Source organism: Pyxicephalus adspersus, chromosome 5, assembly GCF_032062135.1.
Source record: "Pyxicephalus adspersus chromosome 5, UCB_Pads_2.0, whole genome shotgun sequence".
NCBI classification, from domain to species: domain Eukaryota; kingdom Metazoa; phylum Chordata; class Amphibia; order Anura; family Pyxicephalidae; genus Pyxicephalus; species Pyxicephalus adspersus.
The window spans coordinates 103,261,155-103,286,187 of NC_092862.1; the positions used below are offsets into that span (position 1 = coordinate 103,261,155).

The window sequence follows — 25,033 nt, forward strand, 5'->3', positions numbered from 1 at the left end:
AAAATGCTATATATATAACTTAGTTATAATGGCATATGTATATTTTTTTTTATTATAATGAAGTAAAGATGAACACTATATTTTCACTTTAATATAGGAAATCTGGCCTGCATTTACCTTGGGAGATAACCTTGCTAAAAAACAGCTTGACCATGTAGTCCATGGCAAAGGTCTAAAGAGATGTCATTAATCTGAGATGTCAACTTTCTCTTTTTATCAATGCAATAAGGCCAGTTGTTGAGGTTCTTAAGTAAAGGCCACTCATATATTATATGTAACATGTTCATGGGAAATAACAATTCAACATTACTTTAAGTAAGAAATATTCTATTTTCTAAGGATTTACGATCTGTCATTGTGCACAGGTGTAGCTTCCTGAAGAGCCTTATTAATATAAATATAGTGACAGGTAGCTCTCCTGATACAAACAATCCTTGCTTTTGGTGTAATGAAAAATGAAAAAAAAATAAAAATCTCTTGGCAAAGAATATCAGAAATACATTATAGGAACATCACAAATGCTGAAGTGGTCAGTTGTTTATCCCTGAATTTCAACTTACTTTATTCCCCTTGTGTTGCATATGCTACATTGGAGGATTTACATTATAAATTCTATACAGGGAGAAAAAATGTGTTTCATGGAGTAATTAACCTCTGGGGTGGCTGAAATTATTTTCGCATTTACCATGAAAAAATTAACACCATCTAGAAGCAGGTGGAATTATTGCATGGAGGCTTTTATTAGTAGAGCTTTTTAAAGGAAATATTATAAGAGATTCATTAAAATGGGCAGCAGAGAAGGGTTTCATCTGCAGAGCCAGGGGAAATACCTTGAAATGAATAGTTAGGAGCACTGGAGAGTATACTACTGGCTACATTCAGCTGTGTATAGGAACAATTATTTATATGTCTATGTCATCAAAATATGTAAAATACATGGTACACAAGAGAGCACTTTAGTGGATCGGGAGCAAACATAAGATGAAAAGTCAACAATGAAAATATAAGCATGGGAACTTGATGGGTAAAAATAACATTCCTCAGCATCCATTAAAGCTTCATTCAAGCTCAATAATGTTAATGATTCTGAACTCTCAATTAGCAAGGTTCATGCTATATAGCTAGGATAACATACAATTAATCTAGGTATCTCATAGTTTATGCTATAAATTGTAAATTTCTCATACGTGGGTATGTCAAATGACAGTTTCTAAAATGTATTATAAAATGCTAAAATATGGTTCTTCTGTCTAAATCTAGTATAAACCCATCACATTTTACAGCTTTGTGATTCACAAGTTATAGAGAAAAGTAGACTTATCTCTCTAAATTGGGCTAATTTATTAAAGCTCTCCAAGGCTGAAAGGAAAACATTTTCATCAGTGAAGTTGGGTGATTTAGCAAGCCTGGAATTGATCTGGTCCAGATTTAAAAAAACATTTGCTAACAAATAGCAAACGACTTTTAGGAAATCCATTGTGTTTGAGAGTTGAATATGAGAGCCCATGATGACAGTGCAAGGTCATTGGTGGAAACCATGATGGTTGTGGGCAGAATAGCCAGTCATTTTGAGTAATTTTTACATTAAAATGATAAAATTATAGTTTCAGTAGCAGTACAAATGCCGCTTTCATTGGTCATGGCACCCTAAGCCATGGCCTGGGTGGACTTGAGAAATCCGGCTTTTCGTAAAACCTTCAAATCAAACCAGCAGTAGATGAAACCATGTAACAGTTATAAAATATTAAAGCTTCACATGGCAGATATGTTTAAAAAAAAAACAAAAGCCAACCAAAAATAAAAATTAAAAATTGTTAAAAATGGCAAAATTAGGGATGAAAAATTTTATATCTGATAATACTTTATGGGTCACATCAGAAGTTCTATTTTTAAACTGTATCACTTTTCACTTGCTCACCTCACAATACTCAGTGATGATGCAGAAGCTTGCGTTCTCTACAAAGCTCGAATGAAACTTGACAATGGCTGGGTGGTCTAGTTTTGAGAGCAGCTGTGCTTCCAAGTTAGCTTCAACTGTTTCATTTGGATTCAGCTCACCAACAGCTATTTCCTTCAGCACCTTTCTGTGAAAACAATATTATATATCTTTAGATCAACCAGATAACAACTTACCTAAAAGTAATTTGTAAAGATAGCATGACTACAAGATAGGTACACTAGAAATGGTGGGTTACTTTTCGGATAAATTACTAATTATGGTAATATGTTACTTATATCAAATGCAGTGAAATATTAGTTATTAGAACTAGTCTGAAAGGCGGATAATGACAGGCCTCAGTGCTTCTTGGGAGCTTTGACTATGTCACGTAAAAAAATAAATAGCCAATAATATTATCAATTATTTACAATTAAATGTAATTCATAAAAGCAGTGGTAATAGTTTCAGAAAATTGAAGGGCACATTTAAAACATTCACATTGTGGAAGCTATGCCAAGAAGAAAGCCATCCACTACCTATGTGTTTGTTGGATTACTTTGTTTGCTAAAAGAATGGAAGCTAGCGTAACCTTTAATATTTACAGCTTTTGTTTTATCAATAGATATTAGGCTAGCCATCATTTATGAGAGGGTATTGGCTAAAAATACAGCATACTTAAAGCAGACTTATCATGACTTTTTTCCATTATATAAACGGATAACCCTTTTATATTTAAAAAAAAGTATTATTTTATACTTTGAAGGGGAGGACTTGTAACGGTAAAGACTGAATAGGAAACCCAGAGACTTCTGGAATATATACATCATGAAAGCTTCAAGATCAGGATTTCCCCTCATTACAAAAATAAAATCTCACACATGACTTTTTATGCATTTTTTGTAGTCTTACCAAATGATACATCAAAGAAAAAAAAATATACAAAATATTGATTTATAAAATATAAAACTGGACAGCCCAAGACATTATTTTATATTTTCATTTTGTATTTTTTTCATGCTTGTAAACGCTTGGAGATGCTAGTGCTTGTTCCAGCAGTTCCAATTTAGGTCTATAGAGGCAGCGGGGGCGGCAAGCGGCCCTTGGACACAGCATTGAGCACCCCCCAAAAAAAAATGCAGCAATGCTGCTTTCTCTTGGTGTCCGTCAAATAAAAGATTATGAACCGACCTGTTTTCCCCAATGTTAATTGCTTGCAATACCGCTAGTCTGAACATGTCCAAAGTTTTCAAAATAGGAATATATATATACATATATATATATATATATATATATATATATATATATATTATAATATGGTATGTCAATTATTTCAGGTACTACAATAAAAGTAAATGTTAAGTAGTTATTTAGAAAATTGTGTCATCACAAAAATATAAATTAAATATCACTTTTAACAAGCATAGTATAAGATTTTCTTTATTAACAAAAGTTTTATAAAATTAGACATTCATTATAATAATACAAAGGTTAAATAAAAGACTAATATGTAAGAACATACATAATACATTTATTGTGACTAAGTAATAAATGGTCTTTAAATAGTAAAAAATAGAATTTTAATTCATATATGAGATTCAGTTTTGTATTGTTCCGTTATAGCTTTCAAGGAAAAGAAAATCCAGCCGTGAAGCTTTGTATAACACCCAGGGAGACTGAACAATCATCCCAGGTGGTGAATAGCACACACTCATTTAAATATTTACAAGTCTTTTCTCATACTAAAAAAGCTCATTTGGGAAACCAGCATAGAGTAAAGGTCAATACTATAGCAAAATTAAATAAGCCAGCTGGAAAATTGGACATACAAACGTACCAAGGATAGGTTCACAGTTCCATCATTTTAGTTTAAGTTTATAAGTTAATAATTTACACTTTTTTTTACATTTTTGCACACATTCTAACATGTATTTTTAAAGTGCATTTAAAGGGAACTGAAGTCAATGTAGACCCTGCAAAATCATATAATTGCCATTTAGGAGACACCAGGAGGTGCCTGCTGTTACCTTGCAATTATCATGCGCCTACAGAGTCCTCAGCATTCCAGGTTACACAAGTTGTAGTACCTTCTCTTGACTTCTATGTCAATGCTGATGAAGGTCAGAAATGGGACCACAGAAAAATTGGCTATTACTCCCGAAAGTGGCTCAGAGGTTAAGACTCTGGCCTTTGCAGGGCTGGGTCCCAGGTTCCTCTGGGTACTCCGATTTCTTCCCACATTCCAAAAAACATGTAAAGTTATTTGGCTTTCCCACAAAATTGACATTAGACTGTATTAAAGACATTTGACTGAGGTAGGGACCTTGTAAAGCGCTGCGTAATATGTAAATTCTGTGTAATAACAATATCAATAGTGCTGAATATCAAAAACACTAATGGAGGCTGCAGTGTGTGAACAGAGGGGAAGTAGTAGAGACAGGGAGGTAAGGAGAGTACAGAGACTTTTTTAGCAGTAAAATTCCATTTGGATTAACTTTTTTTCACCTGCTTTATTCTGACACAAAATCTGCCTCAAAAAGAAGCTACATTCAGTATTCAAAAGCCAAGTACGCCAAGATTGCCGAGATTTGGGCGTTGTTAGCCTGACACAGGTGAACGTTTATTACTGCAGATGTGTACAAAACAGACAGTCTCTTTTTTGCATGTGTTCTTTTTGTATGGTCAATCACATTCATTGAGTGCTGATGACAGGGAGCCTCAAATGGCAGTTACTCAGAATACTTCTTTAGTTCTACAAAAAAAAAAGCAAAATGGGTTTTATAACTAAATGGGAGAATTTTTGCAATACCACTTTGCCTGGGCAAAAAAGTCCAGGGCAAATAGCATGTGTTCCCTGTATCGGTTTCAAGACTCAAGTTTACATTTTCAAATACGATTTCTAAAAACATCTGTGTATAGAACACTATTTTCTTATGATCTTTTTTGTTGATACTGGTTTTTGCAAACGACTATTGGCATTATTCAAGAAAAATAGAATGCAGGTCTTTTCCCAAGTTACTTGACCCAGTTATAAAAGAATAAAATTGCAAAAAGCTTGTCTGACTTTCCTGTAAAACAAACATCTTACAGGAAGGAAGAACCCATGCTGAGAGGTAATTTATTAGATATCTCAGTAGATATCACTTTTACACAGAATCTAAAGTGGCGCCCTGTTAGATGTACAATGACTCAAGCATGGCATGAAGAAAGGGCAGAAATAAAATCGTTAAAATAGTTCCAAATATAATATTTAAAGGTTCTCATTTTTTTTCTTCCTTCCTGTCACAAATTAACTTGTCATAAACTTCTTTAGGTGAATTTCAGTTCATGCATACACCTAATAATGTTATTCTGCTTCCTCTAATGTCACTGTGACACGCTATCGGTAATGAATATATAGAAACTTGAAGTACACAGACAAGAGAGGGGAAAAAAAGACATCACCGAGAAGAAAATAATGTAATTTTACGTAATAGGTTTTACAATATGAGCTACAAGTGTCAGGAGTTACAGTTTTAAATAAGTTCCCAGCAGGAAGCACAGCTTGCAATTTATTGCATTTGAAATATAATGCAATTAGGCCCGTTTCACAAAAATATGGATTTAGATTAGATAAACTACATTCACTATTTTATATCAAGATACTTTTTTTTCAAAATAAATGCTCAATTCTCAAATATACATTTTGCAAAATGAGTATTTTTACTTTAAAATATTTAAAATATACGTGAACCTATATTCTAAAATGTCCTATAAACTCTGTAGTGTTAATGTAGTTTCATAGTTTTTTTTCAACAGTTTTAAATCTGTATTTATTAATGCAATACCCAATGATGCTGCCATTGTCACTTGTTAAGGTATTTCTGTATTAGGGTTAAAATACGCTGTCTCCGTTGTGCTTCTGCATTGCCACCTTGTAAATATAATTCTTTAGTATAGACTTCATGTGACAAACAGTATAAAGGTTTTTTTTTCACTCTTGTCACCATCAGTAAATCTGCCCTTAGAAATGTCATTAAGTCAGTGCTGAAGTGAATGAATATACACAATAAGTGAATGAATATACACAATAAGTGACTGCTGGAGATCAGCACTACTAAGAAAGGGGGTGAACCAGGAAAGAGATGCAAAACTGAAATAAAAAGCTAGTGTGATTTGATAGCTATAGTTGCACATAGTGTTTTGGTTCATATACAGGTGTTTAAATATAATACCCCAGTCTATGAGAAAAAATAAGATTTGGAAATTCTATTGAATATTCTGCTGATGTCAGTGTCCCATGTCATTACCAAACCGGGTTACCTAATTTAGGTAAACTGTCATAGTACGGTATCCAAAGTGTTTATGGACTATCTCATTACCGAAGAACTCAAATGGAAATTGGAGTAAACTGCTAATTTTTGGACACAGGATTACTTTAAGAGATAACTAAGCTGTACTTTTAATAACAATGGAAATAAACAGACCATGGTCAAAACAATGTCCTTCTAGTCTTTAGTTTGGTGTTTTCAGAGCAGTCATTGTTCTTTATGCATGTGTACAGCAAATGTTTGTGGAATTCACAAATCGTTGCAACCTGCCAGAACAGAAATGTAAGAAATACTTTGACCATTTACTCAAAGTTGTCAACACACCTTGATATGAACGGATGATCATATTCTTCTTCACTCTGAATTACCTACATATTGATTGGATTTGATAGATCAAAGTATAATTAAACTCAAGAACACAAACTATAAATTTGACATCTTACAAATATGTGTTTTAGATTGAGGACATTTTAAGGAAGTACAGAAAATATCTATTGATTTTGCCACAAATGCAGTGTCCTTGTAGTGTCTTGTGAGGTGAACAGCAAAATATCTTATTTTTCCAAACTACTAATTCCATAATCCCCAATGTAATGGAGATGAACAAGGCAAACGTTTGAAGACCAAAGAGAAGACCTATTTGGTGTGGCATTCATGGGTATCTCAGGTATACAGCAATAAAATATTGGCTAAATGAACATCAGGAAGAGGAACTAATGTTCCATAAAAAATGTAACTCAGGCAGGGTATTATTGCAGAAAGGGGCAGCCTGTTTACCTGCCTTATCAATCTGTGGAACTGTCAAAAACATTGATTGCCAAAATAACCAGCAATCCCAGCTTCCTCTGCACTTGCTGGGACTGAATAAACTCCCTTGTTCTTGCGGAGCAGTTACATGATGACATCTAGGAAGAGAAGAAGATGGTGGTGCCCTGCTACAGAATGGGGTTTAGATCCAATTAAAACTTCTTTAGAAAAAAAAAACTGTTACCAATTTTAGGGGGTTTGGAAGTGCACAGCTGAATCACTATTAGGTAAAACCCTAAAGTAACAGGTGTCCAGCTCTTAAGGCAAAGTTCTAAAGGTCACATATTATGAACATAGTGCCCATATATAAAAATCTCTACACTAGGTAGACTACCTCTCACAAATAACAAATAGACAGCTATACCTTATGGGGACTCCCTGTAACAACTACTTCATTTGAAAGTCTCTACCCATGTTTTGAGATTTCAATACTTATACATGCTTCAACAGAGGGTAACTATATGAGTTATAGATGAGATTAAATAACTATTTTCATGTGGTATAAATCGTTTTATTAGTACATATGTGAACACAAAATCTTTTTCTGCTGTTTTATCATAGCAACAGAAAATAAGTCTTTATATTTTCCCGCTGAAGAAGCGGGTTTATTCCGCAAAACGCGTTGGGTTCAGTTCCAATATCTGACTGCTACATTCTGATGTTTTTTGGTCTATTTTAACATCCAAACCTTATACTAAGAAGCTGTGTCTAAATATGGATATGTCTCAAACATTCTGAGTTTGTATTGTTTGTACTGTGTGCAACCTGTTCTAATTTTAATGTGAATTAAAAGAGTAATTGTTTTTATGAATTTTGTATTGACAAATGTATAGTTTGTGTGACAATTTTATAATTTTATCAGTACCACTGAAACTCCCTGCTTTTTTTCAACCCCATTGTTTGGGTGTTTGAAGATTTTTGTCTATGAAGCTCTAAAGGTGCCTTGGGTAGCATAGTTACCCTGAATACAAGGTATTAGGAACATTGTACTCTGCACAGTTAGCATTTGTTTTTTGATGTACTTCTGGGTATAGTTCTTCCTCCCTTTAGAGTCCGTGGCAAGAAATGTTTTCACAGTGCTGAGTAGTGTACAATAATGATTTTCTATTTTTCACTATGTTGGAGATACAACTAGAAAACAAGCCATTGCCAGCCACTAAAGCCATGCACATTACCTTTGTCTCTGAGGTGGGGCTCTTGTTTTGACAGGTATCATTATACCTTTTAATCATTTTGAAGGGATCTCAGACAGCTGCTCTGTAGCAATAATTCAAAGTCACAGTATGAAGTCTTCATTGCGAGAGGATTAGGAATTACTAGGGTCATTGTGGAAAACACTGCATCCTAACCAGTCAAGCACCTGTCATAATACCAACATCATCAAAACCAAAAGCTGACAAATGCGACAAACTAGCCTGTCTCATTTACTTCCACCTGCTATCCTTGGCCTAGATAGAACATACATTAAGTGATATTTAACAAAGGCCTCAGAGGATCTGGTGGATCTTTAAGTGACATGATCCGTGCAAACCAAGTAACAATAAAAGCTGTGACATCTCCTGAAAATGTAGAGTCCTCTGATAATATTACCTGTTAGATCAGCACTGAACTGAGACACAGAGATTTGTCACTCAGCAATATTTTGTTCATTAGATGATTTTGTGGCAATTTTGTGTACACACTGACATTTCTGACACCTCAGTAATAAGACATGTTATTTTCTTTCTTTCAGAAAACACGCTATGTTTTCCCATTCTCAGCAGTTTCCACCTGTTAAAATGTTTCTGTGATCTTGGTGGCATTCTTACAGTAATCATAGAAAAATAGACTCAAGGTTTCCTTATGCTGAGAGAGTTGCTGATATTGTGGTTCTCCTGTTTTTTAAAGTCAAATGATTTGATGTAGTTATTAGTAGCAGCTGATATTGTATAGTTTTTGTAGTATTTCTTTATTATTTCTTCAACACTATTTATTTAGGCCACTTTCACACTTGCCATGGAAAAACATGGTCAGCCACTCCCAGCCAGATAGCAAACTGCTCCTGTGCATCCAGGGTTGGCACACCATACTGCACATCAGTTTGCGGTGTTGATGCAGTTCTTTCTCCAGTAAAGGAAAAACAACTGCATGACCAAAAGTGAATTCTCACTTCCAGAAACTATCTTGTGATCCAGCACAACTGCAACTCCACAAGTGCATATCCATCCACTGAGTGTGTATTTAATTTCATGCAATACATTGAAAGTGAATGCCACATCCCTTAGGAAGTTGAATACAAAATTAAAGAAAAATATGGAACTTTTAAGGCATCAATTTAGTTAAAAAAATATATCATTAAATATAACTTTCAATTAATAAAAACACTTAAGACTTTTTTCACATAATTACAGAGGTTATACAATCTCAATCATTTTTGACACGTTTCTCAGACATCATCCACTTCTTCTGTAATTTGTTTGAAATATATTTTGCCCTTTGTTATTACCATAATTGCAATAAATAAATTGCATAAATCCAATAAAACAAGTATTCAGTCAAATAAGACTTTTTCTAGATAATTACTTGCTATTATGGCCTTAACAAAGAAACAAAATATGATTATTTTAATAGAAACTCAGATAAAGTACTGGCCCAGGCATTCGCAGTTGAAAGCTGGCCTCCTGTTGCTGAAGCTGTTTTAAATCAACCCCCGCCATGTTTTGAGGGGATCTCTTGCTCAGTTGTTGACCTGTATACTTTTTTCTTTTTGCTACAAGTAAGTGTTAATTATTTGTTTTTTGTCCCAGTTCCTGAAGAAGCGGACAATGCTCGCTAAATGTGTCGAATACGATTGTATAAACTCTGTAATTATGTGAAAAACTTCTTAAAGGTTTTTAATACTTGAATAAAATATTTAAAGATGTATTTTTAATTAAATGGATGCCTGAAAAGTCCCATACTTTGCTCTATCTTTGTATTTAGCTGTGTACAAATGGATGCACAAAGTGGTTCCCAATCGCTCATATTGGATTAAATTGGAGCGGTCAGGAACATGGTTGTACGTGTGATACAACACGCAAGTCTGAAATGGCCCATATAGTGATCTATGAAATATTATAGCACAACTGTACATTTTTTATGAATTGTGTACACTATGTGACCTCTCGCCATTATTTTCCAGTCAGTGTTACCAATTATAGTGCAGACCGACTGCCTTGGCATGCCCACAATTAAACAACTTGAAAAAGTGTAATAGTAAACCTTTACTGTTATATGACTATTGGACCATTTTTAGGAAGAAGGTGAATTTGTTTATCAACACTACCATTTAGGTACTTAACCTCCCAACCGTTAAGCCCGAACTTTTCCGTGCTAAAAAAAGTTGCAATTATCGTTAACCCTGAACTTTTCTCACCAGGTGGTTAAATGTAAACAAATGTTATATTGCAATCCGATTGTCATACATTGTAGGACAATCGGATTACAACTGAAAGCAAATACTTACCCAGTGTCCGCAGCTCCTCTAGCAGAAATAAAAGATTTGCTATTGCTGCTGGCATCTGCAGTGAGATGTATAGCACAATGCAGAAATCCTACATTGTGCTGTGCATCTCTCCGGAGATGCCAGCAGCTTCCAGCGTCCAGCGTGTGCCTGTGTCTCTGTCTGTGTGAGGCACGCAGGGAAATCCCTCCCTCACATCACCCCGGAGGATGAGTCATCTTCCGGGTGATGTGAGTAGTGATGTATGGGGGTGTGTCAGGGAGGGAAATTTAAAAGCAGATTACAATGTACTTCTTCTACGCATGCCCAAGCATCTCCGGCATGCGCTTTAGGAGCCTTTTTGCTCAAAGAGAAAAATTTGCCGATCTCACGCATGCACAGTGAGATAGTCAAATTTTCTTTCATCCTACATCACCCGATCTTGTGCCTGGGTCCGGTGACGTAGGATGAAGAACCAGGAAGAGAAGACGAAAACGGCAGCGCCTGGAACGCCAGCTCCGGGCCGAATGTCGGGACGACTCGGGACCAGATGCCAGACACCCCCGGAGTGAATGGTCTGCCCTGCGGGAAACCTTTTTCTACAGAAAATACCATTGTTGATGACCTTTTTCTCTAAAAATGCTAGTTCCTAAGCTGTCATGCTTATGCAATCACATAAATAGTTTCTAAGGACCTGACCTGAGACAAATATCCAGACTAAGACTTTTGACCTTGGTAGCTTGTTTTGAGTCAAGAAAGTATTGAAGGTAAAGACAGGCAAACAACTAGTATAGAAGGATGGATCAACAAGGGCAGCCCCCATATTTTCCTCAGTACATATTTCCTTTAAAAGGCTGTGGATAAACCCTTAGGCTAATGGAACATATTACAGCAGTTGTAAGCAGGGCTGTAAATCAGATTTCCTGATATACACTAGAGTAAGGACTTAAATTAAATTATGGAACATCAAATAAATAAAAATGTGAAAGTAACATTAAATTACATTTAGGAAAAAGCTGCAATAAAAGCTCAAATGCCTTTTAAAAATCAGCCATACAAACATTTGCATAAAAATATTGAACAGCATTAACATACATGCTCACATATAAGTGTACACTTTATATTAATATGTGTTTGCAGCCCTACTCATCCTTTCTATATTACTAGTGTAATGCAGTCAGACTGCATAAACAAAAATGAATATAGACTTTTTATTTTTTTATCATTCCTTTTTGCTATAGCAAGAGTTAAAATACTTTGTGTTTGCAGCACTCTGGAAAATTGGACCTCTGTTCAATATAGAGTGCAGCAGACTGGATCTCAAGCAATCATAAACACCCCTGTCCAGTACTCCCATCAATGGCATTGAGGATAAGCACTGTAGACTGGGCATTGGGTAGGGAACTGTGGGGATCTGGTCTCCTGCGATCTGTTGAGCAGAAATCTGGCTCTTTAATGTGCCATAAGCACAAGCTATTTGAACCCTTCCTGCAGCAAAAATCAGTATTAAATAATACAAAATAAACCCATAGTAATTATTGTTTATGCAGCCTTTGAATAGAACCAAACTTTTAAAATAAAAAATTGCAAGCAAACAAGTTGTTCATTACAAAAGGGACAGGCAATCTCCCTTCAGCATTAAAATAGACTTACCTGGCCCTTTGCAATTTTTTTAGGACCCTCACATCTTCCTGTTTCATCGTGGCCACCAGCATCTTCACAAAGTCTTCTTATGAGTTTAGAATTTAATTAATTCTAGGAAGGAGGTTATGCCAGGATCGCACAGTGAGCTATGTGTGCACAGCTCAGTGTATATTACAGAAAATATAGAGAATAGACCGATACTTATGTTTAATTGCAACAACTGTCCTTTCTGCAATAAACAATCCTTCTGCTTGCAAATTTTATTTATTGTTATAGTAGTTTTCTGCTTTAAGTAATTAGCATATAAAGTAAGCAATACAACAATATGCAGTAAAATTATGTTTTTTTTTTTTTTACTTAAAGGTAAAATTTAAGTAGAAAAGCCTGTGTTGATCACATACATCCTTCGGGTGAACTAAGCTCATAACAGGCTCATAGTTATTACAAGGATTCTGAGTTGCTAGGTACGTTGCCTGTGAACACCATGTATGCCGCTATAAAAGGAATAAAGAGAGTACTTCAAGTGATCAGTGAATCACCTTCTGTTCTTGCCAACAAAGGTGACCATGAATCCACGTTTGTATCTGACATTCATGAGCAATTCCCTTAAGCACAAAACATGTGGAGAGGATGGGAACTGTACAAAGCCTGTTCTAGTGCCAACAAATGATACTATTGAAGCCATATTTCAGTGTATAACATCAAGGACGCAGTGCTCCGTGCAACCCTCAGAGCAAAATGAGCAATTGGTTTATCAAATAAATAGGTGATATTCAGTGTGCGGAAATATGAAACAAAAGTCATCAAAATGACTTCCGCCTTTTAGTCTGACTGGGTTGAGGGGTTCATAAACGAATACAAATGATTTTGCAAAGCTGACCATACATGGAAAAGTTTGTTAATTTGTTAGTTACAACCTTATCACCAAGAGATCACTTAATATACATTTTAAGTTTTGGCGTTTTATCATTTTATGATTTGTAAAAAGAATGGTGGATTTCCCTCTAGGGATTTGTTTCCCATGTTAAGGGATAGCATGTACAGCTGTCATTTCAAACATTTTCAATGCAGTCAAGTATCTTTTTTTTTACTGTTTCCCAACAGGGTTTTTCTTAGTAAAATGAGAAGATCGGGTCTTTGTTAAAGCAGGACAAGTTGTTGCTTTAACGATCCACCACTCAGGGATTCTTCCAATGATATTCAGGCGCCAGGCGTGTTTTTTTTACTTGATTTATTGGTTCTTATTGCCTGACAGAGATCAGTGGTCCCTCTACGCCATTGTTGGCCAGCACCCCTGTACAAGGTACTGTATAGCTGGGAATAATTGGTGCTTTCTTTCTATATATGAAGGGAAAGCATAACTATTCAAATAATAAAATTAATCTTTTTTTTAAAGAATTGTAAACATTGCAGATAACTATTGTTGGCTAGACATATAAAAAGGTCATTATTAGTAGAAAACTTAGCTAACTATATATGCAAAATGTTGACATTAATAAACATCAAGTGGTAATCCATGAAAGCATGTGCAATTAGTGAAATAAGAACTTGTTGCTAGACAATGAACAATGTTTTAGTATATTGAAATAATTAATCACGTTGTATAGACAACAAACATACATAATTTCCCTTTGGAAGCACCACCTTCTTTTTAAAAGCTGTCAGAAAATTTCATAGCTTTCAGAATCAGAACGATAAACCATGACCTTATGCTCCTCGTACCTGTCAAAGTACTACAAAGCTTCACCATGATGGTAAAAAAAAACGTGACATGCAATGCCAGTGCATAGCACATTCTCTGAGTAAACAAGGTTAAGGCTTTCATATCAAGTTCTAGTGTCAGAAGGATTGTGTATTTACTTTTCCAAGTAAAATATCTTGAAAGAAAACTAAATGGATTTGAAATAGGTTTACTTCAAATCATTATAGGATTTTCCGGTTTCTGTAATATTATTCCTCAAAAGCTAGCAGAGGGCTGTTTACTATTAGCTGTATATTGTAAGTAGCTTTATTTACTGCATAACAATAGATCATTTTATGATCTGCAAAATTCTCTAAAGTCATATTATATAGTGGCAATAAAATATACTGTATACAGGGGTCTATAACCTCCATATGGATCTTTTCATGAAGTGTCAGATTGATTACTGGCCCCAAACATGCTTTATATGAAAATAACAGATATTAAACTTAGGGCCTGTTCACACCCATCATATTTCAGTAACAGGTTTAGATTTCAGGTGTATGTAATGATTTTTAATCACCATACTATGTACAGTACACTGTGCTGTATAGTACATAACTCATAAATTAAAAAACTATGGCTGCAATATGTGTATAATGGACTATACATTCTTGACTCCTGCGTTCTTTATATTATATATAGCTGAAACTTGCATCGTAAACACTATGCTATACATTATATATCCATGACACCTGCATTATAAACACTATACTTTACATATCCCTATACTCGCATTATATACACTGTGCTGTACATTACATAATAATGGCATGTGCTTTATTTACACTGGGTTGAATATTACATATTACTGATAGATGCATTATAGGTAGTCCCCGAGTTAAGGACATCTGACATACAGACGACTCCTAGATACGAACAAGGCTTCCCCGCTGACTCGTGTGTTGGAGGCTTGATGGGGGGGAGGGGGCGGTTTGCATGACATGCAGTAGGAGTTTTTTGCTAAACACAGCTGAGGTTGTGGGTGATCTTAAGGACTGAGCTCTTCTGTAGCTCTTGACCAAGCCAAACTCTGCAGTTGTTTCTTTTGCATATCAAATCACAGCTTGCTCCAGAAGTTAGTCAATGCCTAGGATCCATAAAGTTTTTTTTTGGCTTTGTTTGTGATTAGCTCACAGTGTGGATTTCATACAGTAACTAACACTATGCTGCCGAATAAAATGTTGAGAAAAACATCTGTCCTAATTGCATTAAAATAATGTGCTTGTTCCGACTTAAATACAAATTCAACTTAAGAACAAGCCTACAGTCCCCTATCTCCTATGTAACCTGGGGACTACCTGTATATACATTAGTTTGTATATTACTTACTGCTATATTACATTACATATATATATATCATATATTACATATATTACATATATATCATTATTTTGTATATTACATACTGCTGATACCTGCACTTTGTTATGTTGTAAAAACATTCTCCTGGCCAGAGTATTTATTGTATCATTTGTTGCTGGTTGCGTAGTGTCTAATTATTTAAATTGAATTATTTTTTAAGGAAGGCTTAGAAAGTGTCAGCTATCTGTTTATATTGGGTAAAAGCACATATAATAAAAGCACATTGAATTTAGGTTTTCACATGATTATGCTAAAGTTTTGATGTGTCTCTAAGTCTATGCCTTTTGTTACCATCTGTTCCCCTATTCACCTTACTTACGGTCCATGTGACAGTTAATTTCACAAGTTATTTCACATAAATAAAGATTTTCAACACAATGCATTGCACAATATTTGTATTTTAAATAGTAATTAATTTTAATTTAAGATTTAAGGTTTCCACTGGCACCCAATTCAAGGCTGTTTTTTCAATTTATAGCAGTGGGGGTGGAATCGTTAATAAGTTTTTACTTTGGTCTTGAAACTGTCATACTGAATTCACTCAATATGTAATTCACCTGGGACAAGCATACAGCCACTGTTGTCTCACATATTTGAACCTCCCATCCTAAAAAAATGTTCCAGGTAGGCACTGGTTTTCAGGATAACGATGACAGTGCAAAACTTGAGAGAATTGGCTGTGCACCCATTTTTACTTGCATATTTCTACTTTTACAGCTTATTTTCTTTTTTTGCACTAAAACACAATACAAAATCAGTAGTAGAGTATTATCATCACACTATTATATGGAATCAAGTAGGCGGGTTGGTGCGTGCAAAGTAATTTCAATAAACTGAGGCAGCTTTTGATATGTGTCAAAATTACACGGCTGATCTGGAAATCCTTGAATATGTGAAGAGGCACAAAAATATAAAGTATGGATATGGAGTGATTATTGTGGCACATGATGCTCTATCTCCATCTAGTTTCCCTACAGACTTAATACAGGAGTGCTTTGCTGTAATTTATCATAAAGGAAGTATATGAAAGGATCAGAACAAATCCTTTTTGAAATTTAAACAATATAGGGCTAGACTACAAACAGTGTCCCAGGTGGTATATGGTAACATGTTTAGAATATTTATATATATATATATATATATATATATATATATATATATAGTAGCAAAGTGAGAACTGCAAGGCCAATTTCACATGAAAAATAGGATATTGGGCTTGGATAAGGCTGTTTTGCTGTATATTTGCATCTCTTTTTTTGGTATCTAGGCCAATAGTGTCCTGGAGGCAATAGGTGGGCCAAGCACTCCATCCCTCTTCCACACCAGAAATTGGGGATGGTTCCAAAGCACCTGGCCATTGATAATACAATCAGGCAGGTCTTTGAGACTAGGGGGAGTTGCAGCTTGAGGCCAAGGTTGTGAGGCTGCAGTCTGTGTGCTTGGAGAACCCAGGAGGTCTCCCAAAGTTTAGGTCTGTGGGAGGGAAAGAGGGAAAACCCTGGAAATTGCTCTGTATTGGAGTCTTTTTGTGGATAAAAGTGGGATGAAATTTAAACTAAAATTTGAAAGACCTCTCTGCAGTGAGTGCATTTGGTGCTAATCCCTCAATATATATATTGAGAAGTCTCCAGCTTACTCAGGAAGTCTCCAGCTTACATATGGGATAGGGACTGTAGGTTTGTTCTTAAGTTGAATTTGTATGCAAGTCGGAACATGTATGTATACAAATGTAATTAGGACAGATGTTTGCCTCAACTTATTATTAGGCAACGTGATGTCAGTTACTATAAAAAATCCTCACTGTGAGCAAAAAAAAAACATTTATGAAGCCTAGACCTTTATTAGCTTCTGGAGCAAGCTGTGCTTTGATATGCAAAAAGAAACAACTGCAGAGTTTGTTGTTTAAAAAGTTACAAGAGCTTGCAGAAGAGCTCAGTCTCAGCTGTGTTTAGCAAAATATTCATTCTGCAAGTCATGCAAACCACCCCCCCTCTCCAAACCTCAGTCCTGCACACTAGGGAGCAGGGAAGCCCCATTCGTATCTAGGAGTCGTCTGTATGTCAGATGTCCTTAACCCAGGGACTACCTGTATGTGTATATATATAAATATAAATATATATATATATATTTATATATATATATAAATATATATATATATTAAAAACCACATTGGAAACCAAGCCTGCAAAGGTAATACATACCCATCCCGTCGTCCATGCCATAAAAATCATTTCAGAATAGAGCCTTAGCAGCCTGCCACCCATTGAATACAGAACAACTACACAAAGAGAATGCTGAGAACTGCTTACTCTTTGAACTTGGATGACAACACATCGTGATTCACAACATCTGCAACTACAGAGATCAGTTGTGGCATGTTTTGAAGGATATTTAATGCTATTATGTATATTTACATATTTTTAATGTTTATAGCCTAGATGCAGTCAAAGAAATGTATAATACTTGGCATAAGGGACCTAACATATTTTTTTTAATGTTTTACACACCTAATAGCCTAAATTATCATTTTAATGCGTTAAAGGTCATATAGGTAATCGATGTGTCTAGGTACTTCATCTTTAACGTGGTTTTGGTACCATAGAACATTCATGATTCCTTGCATCCAATGAGTTACTGAATGCATTTAATAAACCACCTAACCTTGTCTGTATTCACCTTAGTTTTGTAATTTTGCTATGCCCTAGCTAGCCTTTAATTTTTTTTCAATTTTTTTTTTTAATGTTTATGTAATGACTAAATTACTTTTTTTTGTAATTTGTAGCTTAGTCACCCAGCGATTGATCTTTAGTAGGGATTCATGCCTGCAGCAGGATCGCAGCGACAATCTCTTCTAATTTACCTATACAGGCCTAGCTACAAATAATTAGAATTAGTTGCAAATCGCTGATGGAGAGACATTAAACAGCAAGCTACAAATTTAATTCACCTCCATGGGCTTAGTCATATATCTCTTGTCTTAGCTGCAAATCACTGATGGGCAGAGAATTAATCATTAGCTACATATCGCTTTAACTCACTGCTCATGTGACATTAGTCTTCTAATTTTACTAAAGCTCACCAAAACTTGAAGAAAAGGTTTTGTTTAAGACAATGAAACAAGCATTTTTGCAGGATTTTTTTATAAAGTTGGGAGAAATGTTTAATTTTGCATGGCCCCCATGTTTACCCTAAAGTGCTGTTCCTTCCATATAAAAAGTAATAATGAAATAACAATAATCTACTCAGTAGGGTACTACTTCTTAAAAGAATTAAAATAACCACTCAGCAAAATGAAAATGTGAACATGAGGCTTCTTTTTTCCCCTGCTAATAAGTTCAGTATCGTGTTTCCCATGTCCTTGTATTCAGGAGTTAATTAAAGCGATCCTGCAAGGTTGTTTATTCTAACAGATTACACAAGTAAATATGGCAAGAATGGGAAGCTTATTCAATTTGATTCATATTTATCCTACTGAATGTTAAAGATGAACTCTATCCTTTTCTTTTTTTCACCCTTGTAGAGAGTTCTCTTCTTTCATAAAGAAGAATAGTTCAATTTCTCTGTGGGTATCTTGAGCCTATTTACTACTTTTGCTTTCCTTTCATTCAGTACATTATCGTCATGAGTGGACATTACCTAAGGTAGACAGAACAGAGGAACACACACTCCACCAGTCTAAAACTTGTAACCTAATTGGTCTCCTCTGATGTATTGGTTTGTACTACTGCCCCATATACCTACGGTTGTGGATTCATGACTGAGCAGTGATGTTTTAGCTTGTATACATTTAGTAATTCATGTTTTTACATTTCTTCTGCCTGGGCCTGCTGGGCCCTGATTTACCTACCACTAAGCTCTGTATGACCAGGGCCCATATATTCAGTCAAGAAACATGTTGATCATTAACAATAGGATTTTGTAAAAAAAAATGTCAAATGTTACACCACAAAACTATGAATTTTTGTTTTCCTAATTGCCACCTTCGTTAATGGACAGCCTCAAAACCCATGACCTTGTATATACAATCTAGGTACATTAATCATTACATCAGAAACTACTTTGACATATAGTAAAAAAATGTAGATGCCAATCACATTTTCAGTGATATAAGATGTTTTATATTTTATAATTGGGGAATACTGAAGTTTACCACTTTGTATACCACCTCTTATTCAATTTTGACTGCTGGAAAGGAAAGTTTGCAGCTGTGCTGGGGTGACTGGCCATAAAAAGCTTTTCAGTTACCAGGGTTATAACAAAGAAGAAAATACCTTCCATGCAATCACTTTACATGTCCCTAATCTTCCCCACAACTTTCCAGAGAACGTGCCTGGGAGTTATGACATCACAGGTAATACAAGCTTAGATTACTGCTGATTCCTATGAGTTTGAAGAAACATAATGAATGGACTGTGCTTAAGGAAGGAAAAAAAGGGGTAAAAAATTAAACATAATGATCACAATGGAAGAGTTATACTCAAAAACTAGTAACACTGGTAAGTGGTAACTGTTTCTTTTAATGTATTTTATTTTGAAAACCATTTATAAGAAGCACCGATATTTTATGTAGTCTGTAAATAGCATAATAATATTATTAACAGTAGTAGAAGTAGTGATATGGGACTGGAAGTCTTTTAGGGCTATATTTCTCTGTCTGCTCATCCTTATAACAAAAAGGGGGATGTTCTATAGCCAACAGAAAGTCAGAAAAACACTAAAGGATAAAAGTTAGGTACTTTATGGGACAGATTCAAAACCAGACCATAAGCAAGCAAATAAGCAAAAAGTTAATTGTTATGGTTTACATACAATTTTAGGTTTGAGGATGAATTTATAATCAAAGACAAGAGTATGTTTTCAGACATTTTTAATAACTACAGTATGTGCTATCCTTAGACACAAAACAGTGTTTAGAGATAATGTGGTAATAAGGATTTAAAAAATACCCAATTCTAATGATTTTCAACTGTTGTTTGTGACAGTATGAAAGTGAAAAAAGATTTGTATTACCTAATTTTTCAATATTGTATGTAATGTGATCTTGCTTTAAATGTGTCAGATTCACTTTACATATTATTGAGCAAAATGTCCTTTAATTCCCCTGCAAATCTTTTTTATGTATTAGGCTCTGTAGGCAGTTAGAAAAATGCAAGCATCTAACTGATCTGCCAGGAAATCTAATCTATAGGATGTTAATAATCTTCATACACATTCAAACTTGTGTTCAATTGCCATAAGCTAAATAATTAAATATTGAGTACTAAATAATTCAGGTGAGAGCACCGCTTCCAAGGAGTCATCCTGAGTCTAGAACCAAGACATCAGCTGCACAGACACCCCACAATGACCACATGCGGCCTAAGTGCAAGAGTTTTAACGCTCCTCCGCATGTGGCCATCACTGAGGGATGGATTAATGGTACATGAATATTCATCAAGCACAAGACCCCACTGTGTACTTCTGTTGCTTGTTCAATTGTGCTACTAAAATATGAGGACCTTGCCCACAGTTTACCTTTACATTCAAATGATGGTGGGGTTCAGCATCAATAATTGATTGCATCTCATCACCCTGTAAATTACAGAAGTGAAGGGCATGAAAACGAAACAAAGATAACAGTATATTGTTACTTCCAGGCCTAAATAAAGAATTATGATGGAAACAAACAAAAATACATTTCCTATAACTATATAGTCATTCTTTGACCTTTAAACCCCTCCAAGAACTGGAATCAGAAAACGATGACAAAATTTGAAATAACTTATTTAAAGTAGATATAAGCCCAGCCAATAGAATCTCATATAAAAGGTAACATGTAATGTAGTTTTAAAAGTTGTTTTAAATGGTTAAACAATTAGTCTTCAGGTAGTTATTTGGAATCACAGGGTCATTCCTGCTGTCCCTTGGCAATAGATGGTTCTCAATGCTTCAGAGAACAGCTCTGATATCCTTATAATGGGCAGCACAGTTACCTTTGCAGCGCTAGGTCATAAGTTTGAATCTCTGTGAGGAGTTTATATATTCTTCCTGTGTTTGCATGCGTTTCCCCCAGGCACTTCGGTTTCCATACACTTCTCAAAAACATGCAGTTAGATTATTCGGCTTCCCCTCAAAATTAACCTCAGACTGTGTTATCGACATATGACTATGGTGGGGACATAAGATTGTGAGCCCCTTTGAGGGACAGTTATTAACTATGGACTTTGTAAAGCAGTGTGTAATACTTTGGTGCTAAACAATACAAACAATAATAATAATGCTAATACAGTACTGCCCTCTGTAGATGACGCACTCATAGGAATGAAAGTACTTAATGGCCAAGTTGGTCAAGTTGGTTGAGTAAAGGTTGCATGAAAGCTAACCCCTGGTGTCATGTCCACAGCAAATGTATACCAATTTCCAGCATCCAGACTCCAACATGCACACAATTATCTGTCAGGGCCCAGTCCCCAGTTAGTATGCAATAAAGTGGAATGAAATTCACCTATCCTCACTAAATTGCTGCTGCCAACATCTGAACCTGATTCTTCTTTGGCTATCTTGAATGGCCAGGATGGAATGACAGAACACTCATGCATGCGCATGGGAGTTCATTCAGTTCAGACACTAGGATATGACAAGACAATAAACTAAGCTGCACGTGCATGTTCTTTCAACAAAAAATTGCAAACAGGCAGGTAAGTGTTTTTTATTGCTTTTTTATTGCTTCTTAGTTCCGCTGTAACTTCTCCACTTCCAGTGACAAGCCCATGAGCACTGACTGTCAGCTTCCAGTTTCCAGCTCATATTTAGTAAACTAACAGCAACTACCACTTACATTTTTGATGATAGAGTAACAAATGTGTCCAATCCCAGCATATATATATTTAAGTGCTTAAAAGTACAAGAGAAAATACTGAATATGTTTCTTACTAAAACATGGGATTTTTATGGACACATTAGGTAATTGCTGTAACACAACGTCTATTAAAATCAGTTTTTGCAACCATTAAAACAAGAGTATATACCACAAATATGTAATTTACACTTTTGGGAAATAATACATGTCATAAGTAGCGTATGTTGCCATGGCCCTGGTTCTATTGATAAATATTGTCTGATGGCTTTACTTAAAAATAATGTTTTTAGTTATACTGAGTTCAAGGGGCCAAAATCCAGTTCATGCAATTCACAGCAATATAGTTGCTTTCTCAAGTGACAAGGAAGCATTGATAAACAGAAACCATCAACTGCTATGAAAAGCCAGCATCAAATGTATTGGACAAGAATTGCTCCTACGTGAACTCTCCAACCCAATAAAGACAACATTAGATACTTCAAACCAAATTCACTATGCAGTCAAGCAGCAAGTGAAGGAACATTCTATAGCGTGTATAATGTGCTGCTATGGCTGTTGGAGTCCAGGTTGAGTGTCTGACGTCCCATGAGGACGAGCCGGTCAAATGAGTGCTTCAAATCAGCTCATCCATGTGGGATGTCAGACACTCAACATGGCCAGTGTGGGTCAGTGTGAATTACATGTTTGTGGTATATACCCTTACTTTAATGGTTGTAAATGAATATTGATTTTAATATACATTGTATTTTAACAATTACTTAATGGACCGGATTTAATAAAGCTTTGCAAGGCTGGAGAGAATACACTTTCATCAGTGAACCTGAGTGATCCAGGAAACCCGGAATGGATCTGGTCCAGGATTGAAAATAATTGCCAACAAATAGCAAATAAATTTTAGGAAATCCATTTCAGGTTTGCTGGATTACCCAAGTTCGCTGATGAAGGTGTATTGTATCCAGCCTTAGAGAGCTTTATTAAATCAGGCCCAATGTGTCCATAAAAATCCAATGTTTTGGCAAGAAGCGTATTTTCTATTGTCCTATTTAGTAAGCCTGCCCAGATAAGATCTGAGTCTTCCATAACATATTCCATTAGCAGTAGATTCTGCCACGGAATCTAATATTTGATTATCTTTCCACCTGTGAGACAGGGTTGTTTTAGATGGACCTAGATGGGCTATAATAAGGATTGTCTCATAAGGGGGCCCTCTGGGGGCTTCAATACGTTTGCTAATCTCCCTTTACAGACTCATAGGGGACCCATAGGTGTCTATTTATAAAAAAAAAATATTTTGACATTCTCACTATATCCTCTGGTAAAGAATCTTCCAGGTCCATGTGTTTTAATGGCAGTAATTGATCCTCTTACAGAGAATGTATGGTGAATGTCAGATTCACTGCATCATAAACAGACCTCAGACCCAAAGGGACGGGTGATTAAATGCTGTCAGTGGAACCACCCATCCGAAGTCTGCATTACCAATAAAGGCACATACTCTCTAGCAAACACCCATCCTACAAAAAAACTTTTATTACCATTCCCCTCCCTTTTTGACTAGAACAACTTTGCTTTGACTAACCAGTTAATTCTCTAATACTACATTAAATAAACCCACACCCTTTCCTTTGACCTTTCAACACGGCTAACAATTCTGTCATGGTTTCTAAAATACCCCTGAGGAAGCCTGAGGCCCTGAGGCAAAAGCGTCGGGCTTTGAGACCACTGTTTTGTTTGAACCTTGTATGACCATAATCTATATAATTGTTATTGTCCATAAGATAGATATTTGTATCTAGTGCTGATAGCTGAACTCTATTTAGATATATAACTTTCCAAGCCCCATGAAGCAATGAGGGCTCATGGTCAAGGTTGGTAAAATACAATATCCTTCTTAGAGTTTTTTTGTATTTATAAATGTCAAACATTAATGTATTTAGTGATTTGCCAAAAAACCCTGCTCTCTTTGCCTTTTTGGCTTCCATGTTTTTGTACATTCAGGAATACAGAATAAGCCGCACAGCATAGAGTTTGGGCCAGAGCATTATGGAATATAGAACCAAAAACACAATCTTGGCAAACAGAGATGAGGAGCTTTGACAGCTGAGATTCTGCCACATAGTCGTCTCCTTGTCCAGCAGTCAACACCTGAGATGAGACACACTGTGGGTATGCATTGAATTCTTTGGGGCATATACATTCCCTGTCCATTCTGAGAACCTTTTCTGCAACTTGCTGGCAACCTGAGACACACATTGAGCTGCATATCCTACTGCTTGCAAACCGGAGTGACTCAGTAATTGACTAATAGTCACTGCATTTCTATGAGCCATATTCTAATGGGATTTTGGGTTAGTACCTTTGCAACAAAAGGTACACACAATAAGCAATCATAGTAAGAATGACCTTATCATTGATCCTGGGAATCATAAATGGCACAAAGCCTGCCACAGTGACATGTCCCTACAAGCTAAAATAGAGCATCTAGCCCCTTTTCCCTTTCTCTAACCAGTAAAACTTGCCAAAGGTCAGAGCATTAAATAATAGAAATAATAATTTTCAGAGAAGCCACAGCATTGAGCACATCACAAAATCAAATAAAACATGTTTGATTAAAATGTGAAGTACAACCTCAGATGCCGACAAGTCCTTGCCACTCACCCAATGAACAACGTGAAGAAAATGGCCTTCTTTGCATGTGTTAATTTGCTTTTGCTGAACGGATGTAGGAACATGTTGTTACATTCAAAAGCAGCACATCAAACATGACATTTCTGTCAAAGCCAGGTTTGTCTTTTATAATCATCAAATTATTGTGTACTTCTCTTCTGATCCTGAATTCTCAGACCGTCTGAGAAAATTGTTGATGATTACAGAGTTCAGAGGAGCTTTAAATACAGGTAGCTTATAAATTCTGCAGCTTTAAAGGAGAGTT

General features: G+C 35.6%; 1 protein-coding gene across 2 annotated transcripts in view; it reads right to left on the reverse strand.

Moving 5' to 3' along the window:
- NEK11 (NIMA related kinase 11) overlaps positions 1–25,033 on the reverse strand; it is a 158,934-nt gene that overhangs the window by 119,970 nt on the left and 13,931 nt on the right. For both annotated transcript variants that reach the window (XM_072412330.1, XM_072412329.1), the window contains exon 3: positions 1,919–2,084. In XM_072412330.1, the coding sequence (XP_072268431.1) occupies positions 1,919–2,084 (166 nt within the window). The remainder of the gene's footprint in view (positions 1–1,918; positions 2,085–25,033) is intronic.